General features: G+C 37.4%; 1 protein-coding gene and 1 pseudogene across 1 annotated transcript in view; both read left to right on the top strand.

Moving 5' to 3' along the window:
* Positions 1 to 16,100, top strand: part of EGF (epidermal growth factor) — an 85,581-nt gene that overhangs the window by 46,853 nt on the left and 22,628 nt on the right. Inside the window, 7 exon segments of the mRNA XM_011361527.1 lie at positions 1,419 to 1,453; positions 1,799 to 1,947; positions 6,650 to 6,754; positions 7,965 to 8,188; positions 11,549 to 11,716; positions 12,404 to 12,553; positions 15,326 to 15,445. Of these exon segments, the coding sequence (XP_011359829.1) occupies positions 1,419 to 1,453; positions 1,799 to 1,947; positions 6,650 to 6,754; positions 7,965 to 8,188; positions 11,549 to 11,716; positions 12,404 to 12,553; positions 15,326 to 15,445 (951 nt within the window).
* On the top strand, positions 2,424 to 2,542 carry LOC111740771 (annotated as a pseudogene).

Below are 16,100 nucleotides of genomic sequence, written 5' to 3'. Positions count from 1 at the left end.
TGAGGAAAGGAATTCAGTGACTTCTTAACCATGAAAATCAGGAAACTTAAGCTTTATGGCTCACATGAGAATGGCAGTCTAACTCATGATATCATTTACCTAATAATCAGTTTTTACATGAAGTTTTTATATATAACTTAGAATTTCTATATTATCAACCTAATTAGCTGACTATTTGGTCTTTAATTTCTTAGTTGTATTTGTGCTAAGTTAGAATGTACTTGAAATATGTTACAGTGTTTTCTGGAAATTAATCCCTCAATATTTATAAATTTACAGAGTTATTAATCTCACTCCACAATTAGTTATTATTAGATTAATTCCCAGAATTTTAAACTTTGTGCTTTTGTTTCTTCCTGATTTGAAGCAGTCTGGTAAATGGATAAAGAAGAATGAAGCAAATTAATTCTGTGTTTAATTGGTATAGCTCAATGGCCAGATATAACTATTTTTGCAAATAGAAGTTTAATAATTAAAAAAAGTAGTTTCTTTTTTTCTGAGCTGAATCTATATGACTCCATGGAAGAATTATAATAACAGGAAAAAATACTTAATAGAAAAAATTAGTTCAATATTCCTTTATTACCAAACTAGTTTTTTGCTGAGCAGTCAGTATTTTTACATCTAGGTGAATAAGGAGACTTAAAATGAACCTTAAGTCATGTGGTGGTTTTTTATTTCTCTGGTCAATGTTCTCATTTTCTTGCTTCTCAAATGGTGTTCCTTGGACCAGTGGCCTTAACGTCACTTGGAGCTTGTTAGACCTGCAATTCTCAAGCTCCACCTCTGATTACTGAATCAGAGTCTGCATTTTAACAAGATTCCCAGGAGATTCATGTGCACATTCGAAGTTGAGAAGCAGAGCTTAGAGGAGAGTTTTTTAATATACTCATTTTGTATTATGGAATAGAATCTTTTCTATTTTATCTAGAAAGATGATAACCCATTATTTAATGAATTATCATTTTTGTGAATACTCCCATCATTCATTATAAGTTGATGTACCAGTTAAAAGTTCACAAATGCTATCATTGTCAGCTGACCCATAGCAGTTTTTAACAATCTCATTAAATACTTGTACCTACCTGTTTGATAATCTGCATACTAGACTGAGAAAGAACTTTGCACCTGCAAGGTATATTCTGTTGCACTATATCCAATGTGGATTATTAAATGAATTTGTATAAGATTAGAGATGAAAAAAGATCTTAACAAATATCTAGTTTAACTTCATTATTTTTATAGTCAAGAAAATTGAGATTTAATGACTTGGCCAAGACGATTGAACAAATAAGTGGTGAACCTGGGAGGAACCTGTCACCTGACTTGCACCAAAGTGGAGTGCTGTGGACCGAGCATTAGAAGATATGGCTCAGCATGTAGTCCCCATTAAACTACCAATCATTGCTCTCTTTCAGGTTGTAGAAGCCTAGGGTTCAAGTACAATGGCTTTGTTATTGACCAGTGATCAAAGGTTAATAAATTACCGGTAGCAATAGAACTGTGTACCCGGTGTAGGGCTAAGGAGTTTTATATATTACACGAATGCACATGATTATAATGGATATTATTATCCTCAATTTACCAATGAGGGACCTCAGACTCTGCAACATTGACTAACTTGCTTAAGTTGACACGTATCTGGGAAGCAGTATAGTTGGAGCTCAGTTGCAGGTGTTTCTATGTCCAAAGCCAGGCTCTTAACGATTCCACTGTATGATATTCAACCCATTTGCATGCATTCCATATTCATTTTTTAAAATAAAGCAGACTGAAATTCCTGTGTTCTCTCTTGTAGGTATACTTTGCCCATACAGCCCTCAAGTGCATAGAGAGAGCAAATATGGACGGTTCCCAGAGAGAAAGGCTTATCGAGGAAGCAGTAGATGTGCCAGAAGGTCTTGCTATAGACTGGATTGACCGTAAACTCTATTGGACAGACAGAGGGTACATTTCTTCCTTCAGTTCTTAGCCACAGGGGATGGGATTGATGGGATAGGTAACACAGCTGGCTTCATCCTCCACTTTGAACACAGGGGACCTGGCTGGGATTGGAGGATGCCCCAAAGCTGTCCATATTCCCCACCACCCTTCCCCACCACCAAGCAGGATGTTTCTCTTTTCATCATAATTGGATCTGTATCCACAGAATTTTAAGGACCAAGAAAGTAACGTATGTTTTGCACTTCAGGCTATTGTAATCAGAGAAATGCAAAAGCTGTCTGAATACGGTCCACAAGCATTCTTTGAGCATCTGCTATGGATAGGGCGCTCTCTCAGGTAACACGAGAGATATGAAGGAGCACGAGGAGTGTTCTATCTTTTCAGTTGGCTCACAGTTTAGCTGGGAAACAAGATACATATACAAAGAAAAAACTAATACAAATGCTTGGCCTAAATTTCAGTACAAGAAATGTCCTAGGGTTTATGGCCATGCCACTCTGAACGTGCCTGATCTCATCTGATCTCCAAAGCTAAGCAGGGCCGGGCCTGGTTTGTGCTTGGATGGGAGACCACCTAGGAATATCAAGTGCTGTAGGCGTTAAAAAAAAAATGTCATAAGGCCATGAAAAAATAATTGCCAAAATGAGGGGTTACACTCAGAGGGAGTGCTGGAAGGAGCTTGAGGGATCAACTGGCCCAAACTCCCCATTTTGAAGATAGAGAAACTTAGGCTTGGAAAAGCCGAGTGATTTATTCAAGTTACACAACATAAAAGCGACAAACCGTAGACTTGAATCTACATTCTGACTCTCTGTTAACTGACATGAAGTAGAGAGTGAGAGCTTCGTGCTGGAATTGTGAGGAAAGTTCTTGTGAAAATGGAGAAATGGTCTGCTTCCCCTTTAGTGGGAAATGACAGAGCCAGAGAGAAGCTGTGGTGTTTCCGTCTTGGGGCATACTGCTCTTGGGGCTGCAGGAAGGGCTGCTGCATGTGTTTGTATGTGTGAGGTGGCCGATGTGAACCCCAAGGGGGAAGGTGCAGGAAGTGCCTGCAGCCCTCATGCGGGCTGTGAGAGCCCCCTTCCCTGCTTCTGAGAGAGGAAGCTAACCACAGAGCACCTTGCAGGAGAGCATCGGAGATGCTCTGTGTTAGAGGATATTTTCCCAGAGTCACTTAAAACTATAAAGTGAAATCGTGGCCAACCTGAATATCTAGTACTTATGCAACTATGTTAAAAGAAAGAAAAATTAATTAGGGTTTCACGTCTGTGAAATCGGCGTCTCAACAGAGGGAGAAGTCCCAGGGAGCGGGCTTATATGCTTGAGAGTAGGCTTTCTATGTCTCAGAAAATTTCTTTTTGTCTGGATAACCCATGGGAAACAAATACGTTTTTAAAAATTAGCCATGTGTATGGTGTGATGTACAGTTATCAATAATATGGCACATTTATATCTAGTGAGTATATTTTTGTACATTCATTTGTTCATTTAACCATACCTTCATTCTTTTATTCTTTGGATGTGTATTTATTGAATAAATGAAATGTTCCAGATACTGCTCTAAGAGTTTTATATCCATACCATTGAATCTCCAAATGGTAATTTTCTTATCTCCAACTTAAAGATTAAAAAAATTGAGAATTAAAGAGGTAAAAATAACTTTACCAAGGTCAAACAGCCGGCAGATAGTGGATCTGGAATTTGAACTTAAGGATGACCATTTCAAAGCTTGAAATCTTAATAATCATAAATATGTACTACCATCCCCAACAAGAGTTGATTAAAATGTGTTCATACCGGAGTCATTTAACAAATGAAAATCAACTTCAGTTGTAATAATGATAAAAATCATAATAACAGCCTCCTCTGTGTTAAACCTATTTAAAAGGACATTTAAAATGTCAGCTGTGCATAATCACAGAGCTTGTACATGGCTGTTCTCAGAAAAGTAAACGTTGATCAGGACAGCAGATGTTAGCCGCTATCGATGCTGGGTCTTAAGGATGCTGGGTCTCCTCGTATTTCCCACATTTGCCCGGCCCCTCTAATTTTAACAGTGTTTAATTAATAGCACCATGGGACCTACTGCTGAGGTGATGTCTTTAGGAGATAGACAGGTGCTATATCCTGGAGAAGAAGATCTCAGATTCCCCAGTTCACTGACTTCAGTAATAACAAGCCCTTCTGAAGTCCTCTTTCCTCTAAAGGCAGCTGCTAAAAGAGAACCTTTAATTTGTCTGGAAATGAAAGGTTTATAGTTTGAAAACCTTGATATTAGCTAGAAATTGGATTTAAATAACTGAGATTCCAAGCTTCTGATATTAGATTATATGGTAACTCTTAACCAATAAAAGAACCAGAGTGGATGCTTTTAGTTTATATTGGCTTAGGAAAAGAAAGAGTCAAATTAACATCTAACAGTAGGAAGGAAGCTAATTGATAATTCCACTGGCAATGCTATTATTTAGTACTAAGGAAACCTGATTCCTACAGTCAATTACCCAGTAAAAAAAAAAAAAAATCAGAGTGAAAAAATATATAAGATTTTTTTTTGCGCATTCTTTTAAAAGATAACAAAAACTACCATGAAGTGAAAATTACTCTCCCAGGATTTCAGATGGACAACTCTTGTGCTGGAGAGTCTTAGAGGATCCTACTGACCTTGGGACCAATAGGTAGTGGATATAAAGAGAAGGATGTTCCCCCAGATTAAGGGTTATGATTGCACTCGTCTGAGCCCGACTGTCCGTGCTCATCTTTGCTTTCTCATTACCAACGCTGGAGTTTGAGATTTGCTTTCTGGCTAAATCAAATAGAAATGTATTATTGGATGAATCCCTTGGGGAGCTTTGAAAGTAAATTCCAGCAATCTTGCCTGAGACAGCTCCAGAGTCAGGAGTTTCTGTTGGTCTCAGTTCTCATCACCTCACTCCTGCTCAAAACAGCAAGAATTTAGAGATGATATAACAATGAGAATAGAACTGACTGTCACGAGCAAATAGCCTCGGAATTCCTTCCCTCCCACCAAAAGAGCAGGCAGTGACAGTTGTATCTGAGTGACTGTGACACATTGAGTTCAAAAATACCTCCCGCCCAGCAGTACCCTTCTGATGACCACTTCATTTGGGAATAAAATTACCTTTTAAAAGTGGCACTAGAGTATAAATGGTTTGGAATTATCCACCGTCTTGACTTGGTGGTTTGTAAAGTATATTTGACCCAGCACAAGCTCTGAGCTAATTTTACCTTTACCTTCCTCCTGCCTGTAGCCTGTAAGGAGGAATTTGTAAAGCCCCTTCCCTGCCCAGTGGCTAGAAAGTGCACTCTTAATAAGCCACTTACAGAAAATCTCCTTAGCGTTCTGTAAAACCAGGAGGAGAGGATGGTCCTGCCCTGTGTTTCTGGGCAGGCTTGTCTCATGTGGACAATGCTTACAAGACCAAGGAGGCTAAACCCTTACCAGATGTTTGCTGAATGAAATATAATGTGCAGCGGGGAAACAGGGCCAGCAAGCAGCATATAAGAACAAGTTTGCGGTAGGCCCTTACCAGATGTTTGCTGACCATGTTAAAGGTAGTTACACTTTCTAGTTTTGGTAGGAAACAGGGAGAACAGGCAGGCCGTGGTAGGGGTGGGATGCTCCTCTTACTGCCTCTGCCTGTGTTCCTGCCTGCTCCAGAAGCTGCTCCGAAGCCCAGGTTACCTCGTAGGCCAATGACAGGGTGTAGGGGGTGTGGGGTTGCAGAATGGATTTTAGCATTTGACTCCACCCAGTTTTCTCCTTCCAATTGCCACTGTCCTAGCTCAGTCACATCATCTTTTGCCCACCTTGTTCTCTCCACACAAAAGCCACAGCAAACTTTCTAAAGTGAGGTTATGACTATTCCATGCTCTTTTAGGTCTCCTGGACTCTGCCCTTGCTGATTTCTCTGCTTAGGGTGCTCTTTGCCTCTCCACTCTTCTTCCCTCTCCCCCTTCTCCCCCTGGCTGTCCTGCTGAACTGGAAGCTCTATAAGGACAGAGAAGGCCAATCCTTGGCATAAGTAGGCGCTTGCTCAGTAAATGTTTGCTTGATAATAAAGATTCGTCTGACAAATAAATGGAAACATTAGGAAACAAGAATTTTCACCTCTGCCAGATCCCAACGCGTTTTTTCTTTAATGGACAGTTTAGCATATTATAATTCAGTACTTTCATTTGTCTTAGTATCACATGGAAGAAAAATTAGAATCACCATAAATCACCCCTACTGTCCTTGTGCTTGCTGTCTCTGTGGCCCTTTGAGGTCTACTCTTCCTCCTCCTGCGTTCTATGACCATGAGGCTGACATCTTCTTACCACTGGCTTCCATTGGTGCCAGCAGGAGATAGGAGGTTGTGAAGAGAAAGAGATGATAGAATTTAGACGGCTGGCTTTGTCCCTGCCAGGCCACTGACATGATTTCCTCTGACTTTATCCTTTCACTGTGTATTTTAGTTTCCTGGGATAAATATTGAGATGCTAATGAAAAGACTATGTTTAAAAAAACTTGTGGGCATTTGGTCCTGACTTGTGTGTGAGTGTGTGTACGTGTGCGTGCGCATGCGCGCTCATGAAGATAGTTTAGAACACCTGTCTTTGCATTCAGTAAGAAAGGGACAAGGAGTGATTTTGTTTACAAAGTAAAGTTGTTGTAACAAGCCCCTCTGTATTCCACACGTTTTAGGAAATCGGTCATAGAAGGCAGTGATTTAAGTGGAAAACATCGTGAAGTAATCATTCGGGAAGACATCTCTCAGCCACGAGGAATTGCTGTCCATCCAGTGGCCAAGTAGGTACTTGTGAAATTCAGGTGCCTTTCTGTAGAGATCATGTGACAGTTCATGTTTGAAATGCTAATGTCCAAAATTTGTCTTAAGATCTCAGGTGGCCAGTGGAATTACAAGCCAAGAAAATCCACTAGATTTGTTCACATCTTCAGAAATGATGTGGCTAGCATGATTTCCTCATTTTTAAAATGTCTTTTCATTTTCTGTTCTTGTATAAAAAAATTTTGTTTAGATACCCTTTCATTTTAAGCAAATTCAATTTCTTTCTGAAAAATAAATGGGCTGTAATTTATTAACCAATTAGATAAGCCCATTAAACTACTTTCTTTAAAAATCTACATTATTGCTTTCCTGAGTGGAGGATGATATTTGTATTGTATGACTTATGAATTCTATTTAGAACAATCATAAGATGAGTTCAAACAATGTATCATTCCTAGATTTAAAAAAGAAGAAATAGAAATCATAAAAGATTTAGGAGATTATGTTGTTAATTATGCATTAGTGACAAATATAGGTTTAGGTTCAGAGAATTAAGGAGAGTCACTGATTCTTTCCAAGATTTTAAAAAACAAGGATAATAACCAACCTTATTTTATTTACCATGGTCTACGAGAAATAATATATTGGTGACAAATGATTTGGAGCCAGCAACATGGTTAAAACAGTGAGAATATAATCATCTCTAAACAGGCCAAAGAAAAGATATTGAGCCATATTGACCTGAAAAAATCTTTCTCAGCACACCATGTGATTTATAGAACTTAAAATTAACCGAGTTAACTGAGTACATTGTAAAAAAGATAAATGTGCTCTTCCTTTATGTTGTAATTTTACATATATAGTGAGTTTTAAATATGTATAGCAGAGGGACAAGCTGGCAAGATTTCATTGCCTTTTGCAGAATGAAATGTTAATTTAAGATATGACCTTAAACATACTTGCAAATTAGTAATATATTATAATTTTTTAAATTAATAATTCCTTTCTTATCCTATGACCTGAGCCTTAATTCAGCATTTCTTGTCTAAGATGCTCTACACAGAAAAGTTTTTGCTTTTGAAAAATTATTCACAATGTTATACTTTCTCCTTCTGTGTACCACTTTCGTTTATCCTAAAGTGATTTACATTGACATTCCAATGATGAGAAAATGGAAGAATTTTTTTTGGATGTGCAAATTTTATTTGTTGTATGCTTTCTTGATTAAAGGAGATTATTCTGGACTGATATGGGAATTAATCCACGAATCGAAAGTTCTTCCCTTCAAGGCGTTGGCCGACTGGTCATCGCTAGCTCTGAGCTGGTCTGGCCCAGTGGAATAACGATTGACTTCTTAACCGACAAGTTGTATTGGTGTGATGCCAAGCAATCTGTGATCGAAATGGCTAATCTGGATGGTTCGAAACGCCAAAGACTTGCCCAGAACGATGTAGGTGAGACTTTGGGATGGGTGATATCTTCATCTTGCCTAAGAGTTGATGGATGTTAAAAACAAAATGTGTTTACACACACACACACACACACACACACACACACAAACACTCACACTTAACCTTATGGTGAGAAAGAAATAGAGACAAACAGACTGACAGACTTCGCCAGGGATTTATGAGCTGCAAGGATTACCGTAACATTGGAATATTGGGTAAATAATAGTGATGTGTAATCATTTCTCTTTGCCAAGATTTCTCAAAAATAGAATGAAAATATTGAAAAATTTAAAATTTCTTTAAGAATAAGAACTTGGTTCAGTCATTATCATTTCTTATGCTTTAGAAATGTCATTTTCACAACAGCGATATCACCTTCAGACATTAATGAATAGCTATTGATAACATGTGCCAAGATTAATATAGTTTTTTCCCCTGTTCTATTTCTGAATTTTACATGGGGTATCATGTATTTTCTTAAGAATCTTTAAAACACTCTAGTCTATGCTAGCTGTTAAAGAAGAAGTACAAATGGATTTGAGATTCATGGGGAGATTCATTGACCTAGGGAATCTGCAAAGAAAGCATTTGAACATGTGGTAAATAGATGGTGATAAAACTTTATCATGTGAAATAAGGCTGCAAAAATTGGTCTTTGTATGTTAGTATTGCCAAGATATGTTGATGAACTTAATTCTGAATGCGCTAGGGAGCCATTGCACGTTCTTGAGCAGGGAGTGTATATAAGATTGGTATTTCAGGATAACCACTTAGGTATCAGGATGAGGGTTGGATTGGAATTTGTAGAGAAGGAAATCAGGAAACTATCAAGGTTGTCCAGACAATAGCTAATGAAAACCTGAGCTAGAACATTGCCATTTAACAGTGGAATAGAGGATTAGAGTATTAAAAATATCATTGTGACTAAAAAAATTGAAAGAATTTAGTAGCAGATTGGATATACAAATGAAGTCCAGGGAGATGTTGAAATTGCTTCAAAGATTTACAAACTGGTTGTTTGTTTGGAAATGTGAAAAAACATGGTTCATTTCTTTTAGGAAGAAGCTAACAGAGTAATAATCTACATAAGATATTTATTTTGCCCATTCTCTTTGGTTTTAGAGATAATGAATTTCTAGATTTGTATATACATTAAATAAATCAAGATAGCTGTAATTGAAAATTTTATACACTGCTAAGCTTCTTTAATAATTAAAGAGATACTTTACAATAAATGATAAGCTTATGTACAATCACAGACTTCATTCAGGTACTTAACAGATATTTATTGAGTCATTATAGGAAGTGGAAATACAGTAGAGAGTTAAACAAATATGGTTCTTGTGGAGTCATGGGATCTTGTGGGGGGACAAACATTATTTAAAAATATATTTTCCAGATAAATGTAAAATTATAGCTTTGATATATGAAGGTATAAAGGAATTTGAAAATTTCTAACCAGAATATAAAGACACAATATTCTAAACCAAAAATCATAGCAGATATTTAAAAAATAATTTGAATTTCTACTCTAATCTGTGACTAATACAACTTCCTATAAAAGGCCATTATCGGATAATTGGAAATTAAAATGTCTAAATAACCATTCCTGTCACTACAGTGCCATCTACAGGTATATAAGTAGTGGCTTCTCAACTGCCAGTAAAAGGATCTTTAAAGATTGAAGAAATTTATTCTTAATTTTAAATGCAATTGTGGCTCTTCTATAACTAAAAAATAAGAAATATGTCTGGTGTGGGTATTTGTTGAAAAAACTATAGCTAATTCTGACACATGGTACAACATGGGTGAATCCAGAGGACATTATGCTAAGAGAAATAAGCCAGTCACAAAAGATAAATATCGTATGATTCCACTTATTTGTAGTATCTAGGATAGTCAAATTTGTGGAAACAGAAGGTGGAATGGTGTTTCTTAGGGACTTGGGGGAGGGGGAAATGAGAAGTTGCTGTTTAATAGGTAACAAGTTTTAGTTTTACAAGGTAAAAAAAGTTCTGGAACTTGGTTGCACAACAATGTGAATGTACTTAGCACTCTTGAACTTTACACAGGTTAAGGTGGTAAATATTGTTATGTGTTTTTTACCAAAATGAAAAAAAAAACACCACAGCTATATAAATAATAAATAATTTCCTTGCTGTATTTATGACTTTAATTTGGGACAAAGAGCTAGAGACTACAATGAATTCTCAATGGCCTTGGTCAGTAATGGTGAGTGGAGACTCATTGTCCCCAGAACAAATCATTCGAGTTTGCTGCCAGGAGAGGGAGACATTCATTCTAATCCACCAAATCTGTTGCTCAGTTGCAAAAAGACTGGCCTGGGAGATGTGACTAGACATGATTAAAGCTTCTAAATGTGGGTCTCTAACCGCTGGAGATGGTCTATTACAGCATTTTTGTTTTTGCTTGCTAAATACTGGACTATCTCACCAGAGCAGTTTCAACAGAGTGGAGAAGTGGGTTTAGTTGAGGTGGGGTAAGAAGGGCCCACCTAGGGGTGGATTGCCATGACAATGGAGGCAGCAGATAACAAATGATTTTCAAAAAACTTGGGTAAAAGTGGAAGAGAGTCGGAAAAAAAAAAAGAAGCCGAAGGGTCGGGTCAAGGGGGATGAAGAAATTAAGATGGGAGAGACCTGAGAGTATTTATCACCTAAGGGAAAGAAGCTAGTAGAATGAAGAGAATGAAGATGTAAACAGAATGGGTAATTGACTAAACAGGGGCCTAGAGAAGGCTGGAAAGATGACGCCAGGAGCACAGGTCAGTGAATTAATATTAGATAAGAGGCAAGATAAGAAAGGAGATAGGCGTCCAATGCAGGGAAATGTGTTGATGTACTTGGGAATTTGAGGAGACTATTATTCTCTTACCTTAAATTTTTAAAGATCCTTAAAAAACCCTGTGAACTTAGTGTACTATACTTACTCATCGCTGTCATTCAAAAGACAAGGAACTGAAGGTAAAGAGAGAGAGGATAACTTACTCAAGTTTAGTCTATAAATAGTGACAGAATCACTGAACACAGAAACATTCCTGCCTGGCCTCCTCTCTCTCAGTGCTACTGTTATCAATCAACCCACATTCTCCAGTTCTCCAAATGCTGGGTGACAATGGGCTTTCCTAGGATTTCACACTACCAGGCTTCCATTCTACGATAAGGTTGTCCCATCGTGTGGGTTCTTCTTGATACAAGTAGAGATAGTGGCTCATACTTTGCTTAGCAGTTATATTAAAGAATTGTTTTAGCGTAGGGATTGTGTGAATGTTTCAGGCCTTGTCCTCTTAAAAATATTCATGGCAAAGACAAGACGTATATGATAAATTGGAACTGCTTCCAGGTCACCCATTTGCTGTGGCTGTGTTTGAGGATCACGTATGGTTCTCTGACTGGACTGTGCCATCGGTAATAAGGGTGAACAAGAGGACTGGCAAAAATAGGGTACGTCTCCGAGGCAGCATGCTGAAGCCCTCATCACTGGTTGTAGTTCATCCATTGGCAAAACCAGGTACACTGGACATGTTACACAGTCTGTCTTTGGCTGGAATCTGCAACTATTTTAATTGATGGCAGGGGAGGAGGGAGGATGTTGCAGTTCTCACCATTCTGGGTAGATGTTAAGATTTCCTGACATTTGGATTTCATTTAGAGTAAAAGATAGTCTGGCGGTGAATTTGGGCTTTATTTCTCCAATCTCATTTTTTTTCTCCTGAACAGCTTTTACTTATCTGCTCCTTTTAAAAGACTCTTAGGTTATAGGCTCTAAGGGTGGGGCCGGGGGGAGGGGCAATCTAGATACCCGCAGTGGAAGCTTCTGTCTACACTGGGGCCTTTCTCCACCCACTGAGAGTGCCGGGGAGTGAGCAAATAGAAAAGGCATCTAGTGTCCTACAGTCATTCTTCATTCTGAATTGCCCTTTGTCAGTTTGACTAGATCATGAGTTAGGAAGTAGGAATTTCATCTGCCTAAAATGCTTCTTGGGCAAAAGTACTGGTTGTAATCAATGAATACTCATGAGGTAATAGCATTCTGAGCTTAGTGGCTCCTTATAGAAACTCTTCTGAAATAGCTCTTCATATAGGCTCCATTACATGCATTGAATTCCTTTCCCCCAAAGCTGCACACTGTGATTTGTGTAAACGGCACCCTTTTGATCTCCAAGCCCGTCTGTGAATGCACCTCTTTCCCCACCAGGAGCAGATCCCTGCTTATATCAAAATGGAGGCTGTGAACATATTTGCAAAGAGAAGTTTGGAGCTGTTCAGTGTTCGTGTCGTGAAGGTTTTGTGAAAGCCCCAGATGGGAAACTCTGTCTGGCTCTAAATGGCCATCAGGTATTGGCAGGTAATATAATAAATTATGTAGCTAAATTATCTTGACTTGGCTCAGGAATGTTGTTCTGTTCTATGTTAAATCCTACGCTTTTGCTGATTTTTACTATTTTGTATAATTAAAAACTCCCCTGCTTTTAGGGATGCCAGATGTTTTTTTTTTTCTTCCTCTGATGAATTTGGGCTCCTGTTATTAAAGACAATTCAACAGACCTCTTCTAATTAAAATTAGTTCACAAAAGATAATTTTCAAAGTCCAATCCTCTAGCCCCCTATGGAGTAGCCCAACCTTAGAAATAAATGCCGGTATTTTACCACCTCAGATAATGTTCAGACATTTTATTTAGAAGTTTTATGGTCTTAATATTATAGGTAGTCTTATACAAACCCCCTATCATGTGACTAGTCTTAGTATGGAAGGCAAAGTCCTTTCTAATAAATAATATTAAGATATCAAGTGTGGAGAATCCAACCTGAGAAGGCTGTGATCACGTTTTTAAAAACTATGGCTTTGTGGAAGAGGAAGGAAGAGTGGATCAAGCATGATATAAAGTCAGTAGTCCTGACTTGCTTCCCTTGACTGTTCATTTAACAATTACAGTGTATTTGGATTCATTTTTTGATATCTTTGTACCAAAAACAATTCAGATTTTATTACAAACATTTTTAAAAAATTTATATTCATCTGATAAGTACGATGTAAGTTAGATGACACATTGACAGCAAATAAATGGATTGATCTATCCATGGACCAGAATTAGATATTTTAGATTTTCAGAACTTTCTATTAATTGTTGCTTTAGGAAAATAGTTCTCAATCTTTTTGGCTTCAGGTCCCCAAAGAGTTTTTATTTATGTAGGCTATATCTATCAATATTTGTATTAGAAGTCGAAACTAAAAAATTCTAAAATATTTCTATTAAAATTATAATAACACTTCATTATATATGACTATAACATTTTTATGGAAATAAATGAAATAATTATATTTTCCAAAACAAAACTATGTAGTAAGAAAAATTGCATTGGTTTACCTTTATATCTTTAATATCTGGCTTAATAGAGGCCAGCTGGATTCTTATACCTGTTTGTCTGTTAAATCTTTTGCTTCGCTGTTTTGGTTGAAGCCTCTGAAGAAAATCTGACCTCACACAGATGTAGAGATGGAAAAGAGAGAAATATCATTAGCCTTCTCAGATGCCTTTTTTGGTATTTATTCTTTTGATATTATATCAGAACTAGACAGGTGGTAGTTTCTTGGAGCTTAGTTGCAGTGTGGAATCTGAAGCCATATCAATGAATTTTTTGTCCTCTGATTCATTAAAATCCAGTGGTCTATGTTGTACTTTGAGTGCATCTTTTACCTTGCATCATGATTTTGTAGCATCATGTTTTGGTCATTTGAAAATACTGATTGACTGAGTTATGCAGATCTTTCATGTTACATTAATGTACAAAAAATTACATTAATTAATTATTATTATCAAATTTGTCAGAAAAGTCTTCAAATATTGAGATTTTTTTCAGACTCATGGTAGTGGAAAAATTTTTCCAAGATTCTACTTTTCATTTGAAAGCTCAAATTTTTATCATTGGCAACAAGTACTGTGAGTTGTTGCCTTGAAGTGACAGGCTCACTTCATTCATTTTTCAAAAAATGCTTTGCCAAATCCCTAAGTGCTAATAACACAGTTTATCAGTCATTCTTTCAAGTAAAGATCATGTTCAATTGAAAAAAAGAAGCTAGTTTCAGCTCACAACTCCAAGTGTGTACAAGTGCTTTTTGTCCAGATAAACTTCATAATCAGTATCTTCACAGATAACAGTGTTTTGTGTGTACTTCCCACTTCATTATACAGAATATCAAAAAGCCAAATATTCTATGGTTGAGATTTGAAAAAATTAATAATTTTTGCTATTCATCATGGATCTTCTTAAGTGAAAGTGGAGTGTGTGTGTGTGTGTGTGTGTGTGTGTGTGTGTCTGTTCGTGTATGGCAGTGAAGAACATGACTAGTATAGTTTGGTGCCATGGCCTTGATTCATGCTAAAGCACTTTAGTTACACCCATCATTGCTTTTTCCCATCAGTATCAATGTAAGTACAGTGAAAAAGGCACACACACACACACACAAAAAAGCGAAAACCCCTATTAAAGTTATTTGCCTTTTATGAAAACAGTTTTGTCCTTATGGACTCCATTCAATGAGATCTCAGGGATCCATAGACCACACTTAGAGGACACACCTTGTGTTTCAGGGGAGGCATTTCTTCCACATCTGGGGAGTGGCATAGGTCCCATGCCGATATTAAATGATGGCTTGTTTATGCCCTTTCACATTTCTAAACACAAGTAAAATCAGGCTAAAATAAGTTTTGAAAGAAGCCTAAAGGAGAAAGAGTGTGTATGGAAGGCAGGTTGAGGGAGATCATCTTACTAATTTTTTTTTCTTGTAATGGCAGGCTGTGATTATGAACTGATTATTTCATAAAGATTTTGGTATTTTACACTTATTGTGTTTTGCCAGTACCTAAAAAAGTCCTGTCTTTCTTCTGCACTGGTTCCTCCATCCTCAATCATCAAGTTGCACAGAGTGAAGCTGGGAGAATGTGGTACATACAACAAGTGAGGTTTTTTAAGTCACCAAGACCCTGATAGTTCCCTAAATCCTGTTACTGAAAGAGTGAGTCTGAATGTACAACCAACAAAGAGCTGCGAATATAAATTAAATCACTTTTCTTGAATCATCAAAGATAAATTAATTGTGTCTGTTGACCTTCAATAGGTAGTGGAACAGATCTAAGTAATCAAGTAAAGCCATCGGACATGTTACTCAGCAGTCAAGGGTTTGAAGATAATATTACAGAATCGCAACATGTGCTAGTGGCCGAAATCATGGCATCAGGTACGAATAATGAGTTCTCCAGTAGAGTATTGGTTCCGACAATTTCCATCCTACCAATTAGAAATTCTGAATTATCTCTTTAACTTAATGTTGACTAAATCTACACAAAGCTGGTGAAACCAAAGTTGGACTCCAACTTCGGTCCTTCCTCTCTTCTGAACTGTGTGCCTGAGGAAGATGGCTCCATATTAGATTGGACATGAACTTTAATCATTGACACGCCGAACCTTCTTGGAAGAACTCTAACTTAGAAACAAGGGTGAAAAATAGGACAGAACAGATTGGAGTGCACCCTTCCATCTCTGGTATTTTTGGTATTTAGCCCATCTAGCTTTACTTCCATTAGTGTGAAAGTAGATACTAATTGATAAGCAAATATAGGTTGTTGTTTTAGCTGCACCAGAAAGTCCACAAACAGCAAATGTTAGATTTTTTTTCATCGTCTACATGGCACATTTATCACCAAAAATGCTAAGTTGTTTGTTGAATATGTATCAACTTGAGAGAACCTGATTCTTTCATGTTCTATAGTCACTCATGAAGCTTGTGTTTTCAAACTGGGTTTAGCTCAGCCCTAAGGCTTCTGCACACCCATCTCTGCTCACGGTAGGTCTCAGTGCAGCTCTACTTTGAAACATATTTATTTATATTTCTG

This window comes from Pteropus vampyrus, unplaced genomic scaffold, assembly GCF_000151845.1.
Source record: "Pteropus vampyrus isolate Shadow unplaced genomic scaffold, Pvam_2.0 Scaffold67, whole genome shotgun sequence".
Lineage (NCBI taxonomy): Eukaryota > Metazoa > Chordata > Mammalia > Chiroptera > Pteropodidae > Pteropus > Pteropus vampyrus.
Note: the sequence above shows the minus strand (reverse complement) of the source record. Positions and strands in the feature narration are given on the sequence as shown.